Genomic DNA, 15,883 nt, shown 5'->3' with positions numbered 1-15,883 from the left:
GGCTGCCAGGAAGGAGGGAAGAACAAGAGAAATATTCCATTTCCGCAAGGCCTCCCCCTACTCCATTCTATACCCCCATGAGAACTACACCTTTGTGGCATTGTTGCCCGAGAATTTCTTTGGCTGGATTCTCAAAATACTTGGCTTCATTATGGATGTGTTTGAAAATATCATAGTGTAACCACATGGTTCTAGAATCAGAGTTTCTGAATTTTATGGACTGAAGTGCCTTAAATAATAATAAGAATTTTATTATTTAAACCTTGCCTATCTGGCTGGCTTTCCCCAGCAACTCTGGGCCGCTTACAGTACATATAAAAACATAGTAAAACGTCAAACATAACAACTTGTTGGTTTCACATAAACATGCTTTGTTTAAAAGAGAAAAAGAGGCTCTTTTGTTAAGGCAAAAATAAAAAAAAGGCAACACCCAAGTTATTTCTGCTACTAAAGATGCCACGGATGTCCTTGAATCACGGAGAACAGATGGCAAAACAACTGATAACAAGTGCCTTGCTTCCATCAATATTTTTTCCTTAGCACTCCATAAAAAAGGGGAAAGGCTCAAGCTATTTTTAAAAAAGAAATATGCATTATAAAATTATGGCTGCATTTGCTAAACCTCTCCACTATAACTTCTTTCTTTGACTCATATAGGTGCAACTATAAACTGAACATCCTTTATCTATGTGGATGCAGATACAGATGTAGATGTTATCTCCGGATGTGCCCTGAAGCTCCCAGATGCATATTTGATGCAGGTGAACATCCTCAATCAGAGGCCACAAGTTGTGTAACATGTGGCTAGCTGCCCACAACTAAACCTGGATTGGGGGCCTAGAAACATGTCTTATGCTACTCTATTACAATTCCAAGCTGCTCTAAGAGATCCGCAAAAACGTTTGCAAAAATCCAGTACAAGGAAAACTGAAACCATGACAGTGGAAAGCTCCTGTCCTACAACTGCCTTGTGTTATTTTGCCTGGGATTGCTAACGAGGTTGGGATTTTTCCTTTCCCTGTATGAGGTGCCACAACTAAGTCATGTGGCCCATCTCAAAGAACTGAAATTCTTTGAGATGGACAAAGCACAAAGAACAATGGCCCTCAACTAGTTGAACCAGGCCCCGCCCAAAGCTGAGATCAGGGGCCGTCCTGCCCAGAATAGGATTCAACACACAACCTGATTTGCAATTCAGTTATCCAACTTGCTATTTTTACTTTTTAGGCAATTTCTAATTTCAAGACAAAACTTGGAGCATATTTGGATAAAAGGTAGGATTGCAGAGTGTGTTTCAGAATTTCAAATACAGTGGATGCGAGAAATGCTCAGCTTTTCAGTAGAGATGCCCAGGTTTTTTAAAAAAAGGTTGGCTTGGATGCCTCGGTCCTCTTCTAGTCCAACACCTTTAAAAATGACAAATATCCTAGAAGAGAAGTAACCAAAAGTTCCTATACTTAAAAGCCACATGCTATCGCCAGACAGCCAAGAACTGCACGAAGCACAGTGCTTCTGCTCTACGTTTCCTTTGTTCAAAAGTAATCTCACAGATTTCCTCCCTTCTTCCCTATCCTCAGAGAAACTCGTGTAGTGCAAATTGCCATTATAACTCTTTTGGATAGGGTAAAATATACAAAGGAATAAATAAAATGTATTCTCTCCTACTTTTCTCCCTCTTGCTTCCAATGTCACAATGTATGACCCACACTCAACTTGATTCTGCTCCAAGTTAAAACAAATGCACTTCAACTCAAGCTTTCTTGAAGCTGCTGTGTCCTCACTGGAGACATACCTGTGTGCAGCCTTTAAGAAACAGAGCTTTGAGTCCACCGCAGCCTCTCACCAAAGCCTGGATGCCATCTTTTGTCACTTGGTCACACCATGATATATTGAGCTGCTCCAGTAAAGGGCATCCCTCGCTTGAGAGGTGAGAAGGGGGCAGAGGGGAAAGGCAGACAGAGATGTTAACTCTTAAGGATAAAAAAATCTTGCTTTGGAAACAAGGGAAATTCACCGCCTTGTTTTCCAGTAATAACACACTGAACTCTGCTCTCTGCCACAGCTTCAAGGATGACCACCAACTGAAAACTATAGCAGGAATTTGGTTACAGCATGGTGCTGATAACACCATGGTTGCTGGTTCAATCGCCGTATGGGACAGTTGCATATTTCTCCACGGCAGGGGGCTGGACTAGATGATCCTCAGGTCCTTTCCAGCTCTAAAATTCTATGAATAATGGGTGTGTGTGGTGACAAAAGCCATGTGGCAATACTGCAGGGAGAAAGGGAATGGGCATGTCTGTATACCATGCACAAGGGCTACTATATCAAAAGGACCTAAACAGGGCAGGGGCTGAGAAGGAACAGACAGCAATGCCACAGCGTGTCTCACATCTGAATCAACAGCAAGGAAAGACCATTCCATTTCTTCTGTGGCATCCCCACTACTAGCATTGTTGATGTCGCCTGGTCCACGACTAATTGGGAAGCTCATTCTTTCCCTCTGACTCTGACCCCATGGGACCAGAAAACAGCCCAAGCTTGTACTGATTGTCATCTTATGCCCAGCTTTCCTGGAGTGCCCCAAGTCAGACTAACTAAGAAAGAACAAGGTGTGCCTCTACCGCACCCGCCCACCCCTGTTCCAATTCTGGTCAGCTGCTATACCACTGACACCGTGAGCTGGCCCAGAGCATGGTAAAATGAAGCAGGGGTTTCCATCGCAAAGAAATGTGGTATTTTAAAATCAGGGTGAATAAGCTTTATAAAAAGCTACACTCACCTCAGTGCTTTGAGGGACAGGTTGGTTATTGAAGTGCAGGAAGCTAGATCAAGATGTCGGAGTTTGGAGCAGAACTTACTAAGGCTAGTACATGTCCTGGAAGAGAATAGGACACACATAGGTTCACTGCTCTGTCATTATTATTTTTTAAGTAGAAGACATTTAGTGGGTCTTCTCATCAGAATGGGTCCCTCATTTTCATTGTAGTTGACTGAAATCTATTTCTTTAAAAGCACACTAAGATTCTCAATATTCTTCTTAATTTGGATTTTTCTTTTTAACTATATCATTGCTAAGACGACACAATGTTCTACAGTTTATATTAAAAATTGAGATATATAAAAATTTGGGTGTAGTAAATGAGAGAGATTAGATGCTCAGCACATCTGGCCCAGCCTAATCATGTGCCCTCCAAGCTTAGCCTCTGATCCCTTGCCTGTCCGATATACACACAGGGGACCACTGCAGATTTGGTGAAGGTGATGCAAAGGTAAGGAAGGGCTTGCTGTGCACCAAGTTTAAGATGGTGTCACCCCCTACGGTGGGACAGGGGTCCCTTGGCAATTTGCCCTTTCTAGCTACCCATTCACAATAAGAACGGATATACTCTGACAGCATTTGAGCAACGAAACATGCGACCAAGAAAATGGGGGAAAGTGATTAAAAAGAGCTAAAGAAATACCGCAGAGAGCTGAAATAAATGCCACTTACGCATCTGTAATCTTGGTGCAGCCATTCAAGTTCAACACTTCAATATTTCTGCAGTTCTGTGCAAATGTCCTTTGTGACAGAAAAAAGTACAGTGCTTTTCAGGCTTTTAATGACATACATTTGAAATCAGGGGCACCTGACATTTAAAAGGTCTTACACACCGAGGGGAAATTAAAGCAAATAATGCAGATTTGGGGTTGATTTGTTTTTTTTAGCGATACTTTGAGAATATTTAGGGATGATACCCAGCTTAAAAAGAAAAGAGAAAACACCATTAACAATCTATTTCATGTGTTGGCTGTGATCAAGATGGTAATGTACATGTGGATCTCCCGCTGCCAACTACAAAAGACAAGGCTCTACATACATACTAGGGTGCTTTCATCAGTGTACAGTAGCTGTAGCCTATAGGGGTGCAAGTGCCAGGCAGGTAACTACATGCATCAGCTCCCCTTGCTGGATCTCCAAACTGCTTTCTAACATTGCCTGGAAAAAGGTCCAGCATAAAGAGAAACCCCAGTGCACAGATGTTAAATGTTGGACTGGGACTGGGAGACCAGGGTTCCAATCCCTGTTCAGCTATGATGCTCATCAGGTGACCGTGGGCCAGTCACTGTCCAGCCTACCTCACAGGGTTCTTGCGATAATAAATTGGGGAAAGCCATGAACACTGGCCTGAGCGCCTAGGAGGGAGATGAAAACCTAACTGTTAACAACAACACCTCCTCCTTTCTGAGCATCAGGAGGAGAGAAAGATTAAGTGTTTTATAGCTGTGCTGCCAACATTCTGCTCTCTTTCCTTGAAGGAGAATCTTTGCATGCAATGTACCAGAAAAAGTGCAATGCACATAGCCCGCATTTCAAGTAACAAAAATACCAGAATGCTATATCCTATTTTAATTCTTCACAGTCTTTTTCTCATCATCCTTACAATGATCCTTCCTGTGAAGGCACTTATGAAGTGAAGGCACAGATTATGGTAAACCATAACCAATGGTTTACTGGGAACACAGAGGTGCCTCTTGCTTCATTCTTCCCCTTGTGCAGGGCTGGTGCAACAAACCACAATCCCAGGCTTAGAGCCCTGTCCAAACAAGCCACAATCCTTGGCCAGAGATCATGGGGTTTGTTGCTCGAGCTCACACTAGGGAAGTAGGATCAATCCCTGCACATTCACAGGCAAACCATTAACTATGCTTCAGTTTGAAGACTATGGAACTTAACTTCCAAGTTAGATTCAGACAGCTGCCCAGTTCAGATGTCAGAGTCAAGTCACATTTTGATCATCAGAGATGTACTGTGGGCTTGAGTTTTCTGATACCATGTGGAGAGAAATGAGCAGAAGAGCTGTAGCACGTTCCTGACAGCCAAGTCATGATTAGGCTGTGGTGTCCGAACTACACCAGTGTGTATGGGGGATGTGTTTGGGTCTCCTGCATCTCACTTTTGACAGGTATAATTCCCTCCAAATTTGTTATGGGAGGACCGGTGGTGCAGGCCTATTTCGAGCAGGTACCAAAAGCCATGTCAAGAAACCAAGCAACCATTAGGCAGAAATTTGCCCTATTGTGGTGCTGCAAGAGAACATTTACTTCTAAATAATAACCACCACCACCTCAGAAAGAAGGGGAGACACATCTACACATAACCAAGTGGCTGTGGAAGCACAGTGATCTCAATGCTGAAAACCAGGAAGAGCTCAACACCTTGAGAAACAGACAGACACTCTCTGAGCAAACCAAACTAGCAAGAGCAAACATATACACTCTCACGACTGGCTGGCAGGGATGGCAAAATGAACAGGCCACTTCACCTAAGTGCCTGTAGTAGGTTATTAGCAGCAGATCATTAGCAATATATAAAAATAATTAGCAGTTCACCTGGTAGGTAAGGGCCCTGAGCGGTCAAGCTGATAAAGCATGCACTCCTCTTGCCTCTGGTAGCAGAGCCCTGCAAAGCCCTGGGACAAGCTCTAGTTCTGTCCCACGATACTCAGCAAGTCCATGTCTTTCCGGAAGGTTTTGGAAGTGGTCTGGGCAACATGCATCTTGGATTGTTCTATACTACATTTCCATAGGACTTTAGAAGCAACATGATCAGAAAAAGAAATAGAGGAAGTTATAGGGAAACTAAAAGGGGGTGAAAGCCCCAGGAGCAGATGGATTGGGAACGGAATATTATAAAGTATTAAAATATATATATTGGTTTCTAAATTAAAAGTATTATATAATTCAGTAATAGAGGGTGAGAGGATCCCTCCGTGGGAACAATCAATAATTATCTTAATTCCAAAACCAGGAAAAGATTTGAAGGACCCAGGATCGTATAAGCCGATTTCCCTAATAAATAAAGATGCTAAAATATTGACCCCAATAATGGCAAAAAGGGTGAATAATTTTATTTATAATTTTATAAATAAAAACCTATGTGGCTTTGTGGCAGGAAGACAAGATGTCTAGTTTAATAGGAAGAGTGTTGAATAAAATAGATATAATAAGAAGAAATAAACTGAAAGCTGGTATAGTAGCATTGGATATTTTAAAGGCTTTTGACTGTGTAGAATGGCTGGAGTTTAAAATGTTTATAGAAAGCTTAGGATTTGGAAAATGATTTAAGGGATTAATCAATGAGGAACAAGGCATAGTATAACAGAACAAATAACACTAGCCCAAGGTACAAGGCAAGGATGCCCCCTTTCCCCAATTTTACTTGTATTGGTCATTGAAACTCTGGCCAATGTAATTAGTGAAGATGGAAATATAAAAGGAATATGCAATAATGGAAACGAAAAAATAAACTTATTTGCAGATGACACCTTGCTAATAATCGAAAATCTGTTGGAAAATATGCAGGAATAGAGGAACATTTGAAAAAAAAAATGGAGAAATAATAGGGTCGTGAATTAATTGGTTCAAATAAGAGATGTTAATATTTAACTATGATGAAGAGAAAAAGTGAAAATTCTTGAAGGAAATAAAAATAGATATAAAATTAAGAAATGTAATAAAGTACTTGAGAATAACAAGAAATTTAAAAAATTTAGAACAAGAGAATCTTAACAAATTAAAGAGGGAAATTAAGGGAAAGCTGGAAGAATACAAAAAAATTAAAGCTTTCATGGTTTGGAAGAATAGTGATAATTAAAATGAAAATTTTGTCTAGAATAATTTTTTTTATTTAGAATGTTACCAATTAAGATATTGGAGACAGAGATAAAGGGTTGACAAAGTATGATTAATAAATTTTGTAATGGGATAAGAAGCCTAGAATTAATAAAAAAAGATGGTATAACCCTCAGAAAACAGGTAAAGTTATATAGCAAATCAGTTAAGATATATCATAGATGTGATAACAGACCAAGGTGAGTTAGAATGGTTAGAGTGGTACACAGGGAATGAGGGAGAAGTTCGTGTATATATTTTTTAGCTAACCAAATAGGCAATTGTGGCAGAATACTGAAAATCCCTTATTAAGAAACATCATTGAGAGATGGGCAAAATATAAAGGAAAATTGATACCAGTAAATTCCCCACTAACTCCGGTAGTGATGATAGAAGACTTCCCAGTAAATTAAAAAAAGGAAATTGAAAAAGAAGCAAGAGAGAAGCAAATACTTAAAATAAAAAAAATGGGTGGAGAAAATGAGAAGAAAAGAACAAATAAGAGAAGCTCTAACAGGAAGTAAAATAAGTTGGTTTAACTGTATACATGTATATATATGTTGTCTACAAGGATAAAAGAAAATTATTATAAGTTAGTTTGGAGATGGTATTTAGCACCAGTCAGATTAAATCAAATAAAAGAGAAATGTTCGGTTTTATGTTGGAGGGTATGCCAGGAAACCGGGACTTATGTTCACATATGGTGGTGTAAATATGTACAATTATTTGGGCAAAGAGTGTTTAAGGAGATAATAGAAATCACTGGGTCCAGAGGTAGCATGATTATCCATTTGCAATGGAGTGGAAGGTTCACAGGCTATGAAGGACTTGCTCACAAATTTACTGAAAGCAGCACAAGCTATTATAGCTAGGAAGTGGAAGGGGCAAGGAGAATATAAAATAGAAGAATGGTTTAAAGAGTGTGGGATATAGCTATTGATGGTAAATTAACATGTGCTATTAAGGTAAGATGGGGAATATGCAGGAGAAACGATTTTGAGGTGATATGTAGGGTTTTTGTAGAATTTGTACTGTTAAAACAAAAAGGGGTCAAACTATCACAAGAGGTGCTGAAATTCTGGGAGGGTGGATAGTTACAATGGAATGGTCTTAGGGGTGGGGTGCACATTTTTATTCTTATTTACTTATTATTACTTTGTCAAAATAAAATAAATAAAAAAGAAGCAAAGTGAGACCAAATTTGCACAGGCACTCAGAACACGGTGACTTGCTAGAGGCCTTTCACAGAGCAATGACTAGCCTATAGAATAAGTGGCTATTCCTAGCAACTTAAGACAAGCTACAGTAAGACTGAGTGAAGTTCCAGTATATTCAAAGGTAAGGCCCTGATTATATGATACCTACAGTTGTGTGGATGCTGGCACCTGGTGGTTATTTACCATGCCTTCTAAGAGGTCAAGCTGTATGCCTTACAAGGAGTTGTTTGGAAGAAGCTATGGGACAGCAGCAGTAGTGCCACTCCAGACAGTGAAGAGGCCAGAGACCATCTTGGCTGTGAGTCCTGGAAGACCTGCTCCCTGCTTTGCAGGCCTTTTCCCACCTGGCCTGGGAGGGCAGGGCCCTGACTGACTCCAGCTACAAAAGCTGAGGCTGCGGAACAGAATCTTGTTTAGGTGGGGTTGTAGGGGGATTGTTGTTGTTGTTGATGATGATGACGTTATTTTTTTGTATCTTTATTTTGGATCTGATGTGGAAATTATTCAATTTGGTTGTGCACTTTTTGATGTTTCGTTTATTGTTCATGGCTATTTTTGTTACGTCTGTAGTTACGTAATCTTTTGTATGTTGTAAGCTGCCTTGAGCATGGTTTTAACTTTGGAAAGGCGGTATGCAAATAAAATGTTTAATTGACGGATTGAAGAAGACCTAAATTGGAATGTGAACACAGGTTTCCTCAATCCAGACTCAGGGACTGAGTGTACGCTGCAACATTTCACTGCAGACACCCACTTCTGTTCTGTAATTCTGTTCAATGGACTGTGATCCAGCAACTGCAGAATCTACCAGGGGTGCCAACATGAAAGTTGGTGGCTTTCAGGAGAAAATGAAAATGAAGTGTTTCTTGTCTTTACTCATATATTTTCCCAAGGCACTACACAGTGCTAAACAGCTCAGGTTTGGGGTTAGCTGCCAGCCATTAACCTGAATGCTTTAAGTAGGATAGGTCAGAAGGGTGGAAAACAGAAAAGAGGGCATATTTTCTTTTCTCTCTTGAAACTTCTCCATATAAGAGAGGGATTTTCTCTTTTAACCTCATGGCACACATCCTTTCAATGGTAATCCCCAGTTCTAGGACACTATAAATTGTTATGGACTCAAGCAGGCAAATAATATGTTTCCCATACATTTCCTCATTATTTTCTTTCAATTGGTGCTCTCAATGCTCTGTAGGACCTGAAAGTCACTCTTAATAGGTTCTTGTCAATTCATTTCAATTTTTAAAAATTATTTTAATTTGCGAATTATGCAAGTATGCACAACCCCCACTATTTTTGGTAGGCCCATTTTCTAAACTGATAGAAATGGGACCGCCTAAGTGCGATATCAATACAGGAGCCAATTATTTTGGAAATGCTATAACCTCATTTGAAAGTGGCTCACTGCCCCACCCTACATGTTCAGGTTCTCCGCTGGATAGAAAAATAAAATTATTTGTGCTTTTTCAGTGGCAAAGCACTTGACCTCTCTACCTTAATGCGTTGTCTCCCACACCTAGGCATCCACGAAGGCTCAGCTTTCGTAAGAAACCCCCACATCTTTTAGAAATATTCTCCACTACACGCCCCTGTAAAAAGACCAGGAAGAGAATTTGATTGATGTGACCTTCCAGAGTAATTAGCTTTGCTTAACTTTCCATGTCGTAAATAACTTTCTCATTTCTTTAGTAAAAGCATCAACTCCCCCCGCCCTTAACCCACTCCTCCCCTGGTTGATACCCGTTTTTTATCTGACCATCAAATCCTCCTTAAACTTGTGCATTTAAATTCTGTACTCCAGAAACCTGCGTTCTGTAGAAAGTCTAACATTTATATGTACTTGGCTCATAATAAGCTGAATCTAGGGCAAGGTCACACAATCCCTGTGTGCTGCTCAGATTCTTCTTTGCTAGTGGCAAATTGGTCATCTGAACCTATAGGCACAAATCATGATTTGACATGCCATCATTCAACCCACATTCACGGTTGTTTGCTGCAATATACTCTTTTCCCAGTTTGCGCCTGCAAAAGACAGCCCACAGACAACTATTTTACTTAACAAAATATGAGCTGACAGGAGCCATCAGCATGACAGAAAACCATTAGCCAGCCGTGCATAGGGTCCTGTCACCGAGCCACAATAATATTATACTTGGAGAAGTTCAAAGAGCTGGTTTTCTGCACAAAAATCTGACTCGGATTGGCTCCCCATTACACAATTTGAGAACCCCTGGTATGAACAGTATAGCTTTAAAGCTCATGCCAGAAGCTCCTAAGTCATATCCGATGGCACAGATCTGACTGCTGCAATGGGAAATTCGACTACATGAGAAAATAGGGAGCTGCCTTATCCCAAATCAGACCATTGGTCCATCTAGGTCAGTACTGTCTACTCTACATGGACTGGCTGCGGCTTTCCAGGATTTCAGACAACCCTACTTGGGGTATTTCTCAGCCCTGCTTTGAGGTGCCGGGGTCTGAACCTGGGTCCTTCTGCATGCAGGGCAGATGTTCCACCACTCAGCTAGGCTTCTTCCACTTGGAAGCCACTAATGTGGCTAAGAGCCCCAAGGAACCAGAACAGGTTCTTTCCACGGCAACGGTTATCACATAAAGTATAGATTTTGTGTAACTAGGAATGGACCAAAATATTTTGGTGCCTGAGAAAGGAAATCCAAATGGCATCCTTACCAAATGGTTGTTTGTTTGTTTTTTAACCCAAATATTTTACAATCTGCTGCCCTTAGCAGTACTCCAAAAAGCCCACCACCCAAAATACATTCTCTCACCTATCCTAATGGTGGATTATTCTTGCAAGCGGCCAATGAAGTAATCTGCTAAAGATCTGCTAAATGGGAAGTTACCACCCCTAGATCTTTCCCCAGTAAAAATATTAACAAGTTAGAGATCCATGTCTTTGCACACAAGTGAGAGTTCACACACCCACAAACCTATGTGCGGTTTCAGTATCTGAAACCCTGGAGCTAGAAACTAGAAATTAACAATCCTATCTCTGGGGAAAGATGCAAAAGATTACACAGTTTATTACTGATCTTACACAGTGCTGTAATTACAGTTTAACTAGAGAAATTGTTTCTGCACACCACTTAATTATACCTCTATGTCCCTCTGGAAATCAAACAGGTCAATGCGCTGCCAGTTGCTGCCATCCAGGGCCAGGACATTCCACGCCTGCAGTGAAAAGGGAGAAGACAGTGAAAAGAATGTAAAATGTGGGGAAATATGGCAGAAATAAAAGCAACACTTGGGTCTAATTTAAACCGACACCAAAGCCACTGGCCCTTAATGAGGTGCAGCTTCCAGTGGGATGCTTCTAGCAAACCCATGCGTGAAAGGCCCCAACCATGCACAAATGATTTTCAGTGTAGCAACAGAACTGCTGAGTGAATGCTTAAATCATTGTTTGTTCTGGTTGCCATTTCTTTCTGTTTAAAGAACCACAGACAGTTGGGTCTTCCACAATTCTGAAACATGCACACCTGGTGATTACACTCAAATGGTCAGGCTATGGTGCCATACTTTGCAGTGAATGACATGATTGTCTGGGTCTGCCTTAGTACAGGTGCTAGCACCCTCTAAAAAAACACAAACTGTCTAAGTGGTACACAGGCCTACAGAGGCATGAGTAGTTGCAAAGGAGTAACTTACTCTCCAATGTCTTAACACTATTGGTAAAGCAGAGCAGGCACCTGCCCTCCCTTCCACATCCTTAAAAGAGGTGACTGTATTGGCTGATGGTGCCTTGGAATTTTCTATAGCTTCACACTAAAAAATAAAAAAGCTTTAAAGCACACATTTTAATGACTCACATGGCACTTCGCCATGTCATATATATTATTTTGCATTACCCACTGAGGAAGGTTAGAACTGAACAGGCAATGGAAGGGGCCATGGGAAAAGAAGGGAAGAAAAGAACTACAGAATGTGGGAGTCTTGCTGGATCAGATGGAAGGCCCACCTAATCCACATAGCTGCTATAGCTATATAGCAGCTAATAATAATATAATAATATAATAATATATTATTAATAATAATAATATAGCAGCTGCTATAGCTATATAGCAGCTAATAAGAACCATGAATTGGTTCATTTTATTTTTTTTTAAACCCAATGGCAACCATAATATCAAGATGCATTTTGTTAATTTTGACTGTCCAGCCCACTAATTTCATTAGTGTTATGAGAGAGGAAGGAAAACATCTATCTACTCCACATCATACATACCGGTAATTAAAAAAACTCAAATCGCCTCCCCAGCTGTCTTTTTTTACCCAAATAAAAAAATCCCAAGGGCATTAGTTGTTTCTTCGTAAGGAAGATGCTTCAAGTCCCTGAATATTTTGGGTTTTCCTTCTCCAGTGCTACAATATCCCTTTTGAGATGGGACAATCAGAATGAAATACAGAAGCTTTGTAAATAGCGGCCATTTTATTTTTGGTCCCTTTCTTAAAGATTCCCAGTATGGAATTTGCTCACTCCACTGATGTTGCACATTGAGTTAACATTTCCATGGAGCTATCCACCACAACCTGAAGATCTATTTCCTGGATAGTCTCAGACAGGTCGGAAGTTGAACCCACCAGGATTTTTTTGCCCAATGTGTAAGAATGTGCCAGTGCTGGAGAAACAAGCAACAAATGTGAATTTGCATGATCCAACTTCCTCATCACAGTGATCTCAGTGGTTTAGCTACAGCTTCGGCACTCCCTCCTTCAGAGTTTGAGCCTGAGCATCAGTTCCAGTCAGGCATTTAGTGACTGGGGCAAACTATGAGTTCATAATGTTCTTTTAAAAAAATATTTTAAAAATATATATGCAGGTTGATACTTAATTATTTTGTTTCCATAATAGCAGTCACATCTCCACCCAGAATTTTTATGATAAGCAGATGCACACATATCCTACAGGAGAGAGGGGAGCATTAATCCCTGTATGCCCGACATTTTCCACAATCAAGAGACATGCCTGTGTTTGCGTCTGAGAGAGGTAACAGAAAAATAATTATATTTGACATAGGTTAGGGACCTTCCCTTTTGCTATAGTGATAACTTTTTACCCCATTATTCAGTATAGGGCAGTTGGCAGAAACATATAACATGTCTTTGTGAATCTCTATCCTAGGCTATTTGAAAATCTCAAAATAGTAAAACTCCACCCAGTTAGATCTGGCTGGTCGAAACTAAGACAGACCTCAGCAGGTAATATTACAAGAAAAGTAAAGTAAAAAAAAAAAAAAGTGACTATTTAATTGCACTTGTACAATTAAAGGAGTATCATACCACTTTTTACAGTTATGGCTTCTCCCAAAGAACCCTGGGTAGTTTGTAAATGGTGTTGAGAGTAGATAGGATGAAAAACTCCTATTCCTTTCATGGAGCTACAATTCCCAGAGTTCTTTGGGAAGAGGAATTGAATGTGAAAGCACTATGACACCTGTAGCTCTGCGAGGGAAGAATAACAGTTTTCAGCACCCTTAACAAACAAAAGTTGCCATGAATCTTTGAAGGAAGTAATGATTGTTTAAAGTGGTATGCTTTAAATATATAGCGCAAATGGGGCCTTTGTTGAAATATTCCTTCAAGCTGACACTTTCTTGGCTCTGGGATATGATGACAAACTGGAGGTGCCCAAGAGACAAGGAATTAAAACCTTACCAGTACTAGTTTGCAAACATTCTTACCCTGGAGACCTGAGCGCAACGGCATAGCGTGACCACATCCAGGAAGGAGAATATTCTGTTAACAAACACATATATACAAATAACTAAACATTGGAACATGCACATGGGATTCTCCTCACAAATTGTTGAGCAACAATTGGTATATTTGGTCTTGCAGCCTGTTTCCAGTGCCTGGGCTCAGCCCTGAAAAATTAAAAGTGGAATAGGATTTAACATTTGACCAGTCAAAAAATATGTAACAATTTGACCAGTCAAATACCTAAAGCACTCCTCTAATAGAACTGTAACAAAGATTGATTCTTGGAATAACAAACAGCAAATAATCAAATACGTGTTGTTTCTCTATTAGGGTTAATTCCTTATTATATGACAACTGGAATTAAGAGATACACTTACTACAAACAGCAAAATCAGTTTACTGTTTAAAATAATGGCAATGAATTCTTTCACACTATTTCACACATTATAAATGTCTAACAGCAATATTTATGAGCTCAAACAATCCTTGTCAATACTGACACATTTTGTTAAAAATGCAGTTAAATAAAAAAAAGCAAAGTAAAACTAATAAAAAAGCTAGTAGCATGAATACCACATAGCAAGAATAAAACACAGATTTTACATGTGGTTGGGGATGAAAAGAGAGGCAGACAGAGATATGATGTACTCAGACCCTTGCAGGACTCTTGCCTTTATTACTGAATGGCACTAGGATGCAATTAAAATGTAGGCCGTCTTTGTGGAACACTTGACCGTATTGAGTTTTCAGAAGGCACTGCCCATCCATTTTCAAATGCACCTTCTCTGTTTAAGGGCTAGCCACTCTTAGAATTGAAAGTGGAAAAATCTCAGGAAACTGAACCCATTCTGCACCTTTTCTGTGCTCCTGAAGAGTTATGGCACACAAACGGCCCTTCCTTTAATCTCTTAATACGCTATGCAGCATTTACGATACAGACCACAACTGCAACACGTTGGTAACACTACTTCCTTTTGAATGCATTCCTTTTTTCTGGGATTTATATCCCCTTCTTCTCTCCCTAAATGTACCTGAATACTAGAAATCTATCCTACACCCAATCCCTCAGAAACACTTCAACAAGTATGAAAATCGAGAAACAACAAGGATGCTCTAGTCATTAATGTAAATGCATCCGTGTGCTCTCAGGTGGTTTATGATAGGGTTCATTTGCATTGTATCTCCAGGGATGGGCAGATCTCTTTGGGTTAAGAAACCTATGCAAACTTTCCAAGGATATTTCAAGGACTAAAAACAGCACTGAAAGCTGCCTAAAAGCTCAGTAGGAATGCTCTTTTAGCCAAGCCAGAGCAGCTTAGAGACTCTGCAGGCATTGTTTAGTTACACACCCCAGAGCTGCAATGAACTGATGATGATGCAGCTTCTTCTTGCCAACAGTGAGGTTGGAATTCCTCAGAGCGTTCCTCAGTCTGGGCTAGAACAGGATCCCACAACTCCATATTCCATGAACCTGGCAAAACCATTGTGCATTTGCATGATTCTTTTTGTGCTCTCCCTCCAAATTATTCCTGCTCACTCTTTCTGCAAAGTGGAAAACACTTCACATCACTAGGAAGTTAGTCAAGGGGAGGGGCAGCGATGAGAATCACAAAGATACAAAAAAGAAGATAATCATGTATTTTACTGGATCACCACCTTGATGTGAAATACATGCAAGTTTTTGATTTACACAGACTACATCAGGATGAAGTGGTTAAGAAAGGGTGGGAAGCTGTTCTAGATATTGGCTTAACTCTGGGCATGAATATTATTTAGAAGAAATGGAAGATCTTTTTACTAAGGTACAGTCATGTTCGTTTTTAATATTTATACACCAAAGAACTTGGAATCTACACACGGGGGATGGGACATATCTACTCCTTTGTCCCATTATCATCATCTAGACTGGGAGTACTCTACTGCATATATAAACTGTGTGTTTCCAAACCAGAGCACAATAGGCAAACAGAAAGTAACTCTCAGGCCCTATCCGACAGCTTTCCCCTTTCCCAGTATGCAGAAACCTCCCCACTGCCATATATAGCAATCTTGGAGGAGGGTTAGACTTGGCAGGATGCGTGTCACGAGGTTTTAAAACTCAGCTCTCTATGAACCTTTCTTTACTTCTCACTCTTCAGAAATTTCCTCTCCATGCATTTATATGCAACAAAGCATGCAGGCATTATAACACAACATGGGAATGTTTTAGGATTGTGAGAAAGAAAGCAAAGAAGATGTCCTCCACTGCAGTTTCTCAAATGTGAAAGTGGTTTACTGGGTGCCCACCAGAG

At 40.2% G+C, this 15,883-nt stretch overlaps 1 protein-coding gene across 4 annotated transcripts in view; it reads right to left on the bottom strand.

The window, feature by feature from the left end:
- Nucleotides 1-15,883, bottom strand: part of FBXL20 (F-box and leucine rich repeat protein 20) — a 67,256-nt gene that overhangs the window by 16,180 nt on the left and 35,193 nt on the right. For all 4 annotated transcript variants that reach the window (XM_083408712.1, XM_083408711.1, XM_083408710.1 and 1 more), the window contains 6 exons: nt 13,574-13,628; nt 10,989-11,063; nt 9,366-9,460; nt 3,494-3,562; nt 2,783-2,878; nt 1,793-1,919 (listed from right to left, as the gene is read on the bottom strand). In XM_083408712.1, the coding sequence (XP_083264838.1) occupies nt 1,793-1,919; nt 2,783-2,878; nt 3,494-3,562; nt 9,366-9,460; nt 10,989-11,063; nt 13,574-13,628 (517 nt within the window). The remainder of the gene's footprint in view (nt 1-1,792; nt 1,920-2,782; nt 2,879-3,493; nt 3,563-9,365; nt 9,461-10,988; nt 11,064-13,573; nt 13,629-15,883) is intronic.

Source organism: Podarcis tiliguerta (assembly GCF_965153285.1).
Source record: "Podarcis tiliguerta genome assembly, chromosome: 13".
In the NCBI taxonomy this organism is placed as follows: Eukaryota; Metazoa; Chordata; class Lepidosauria; order Squamata; family Lacertidae; genus Podarcis; species Podarcis tiliguerta.
The sequence above is the reverse complement of the archived record's forward strand: the minus strand, read 5'-3'. Positions and strand labels throughout refer to the sequence as shown.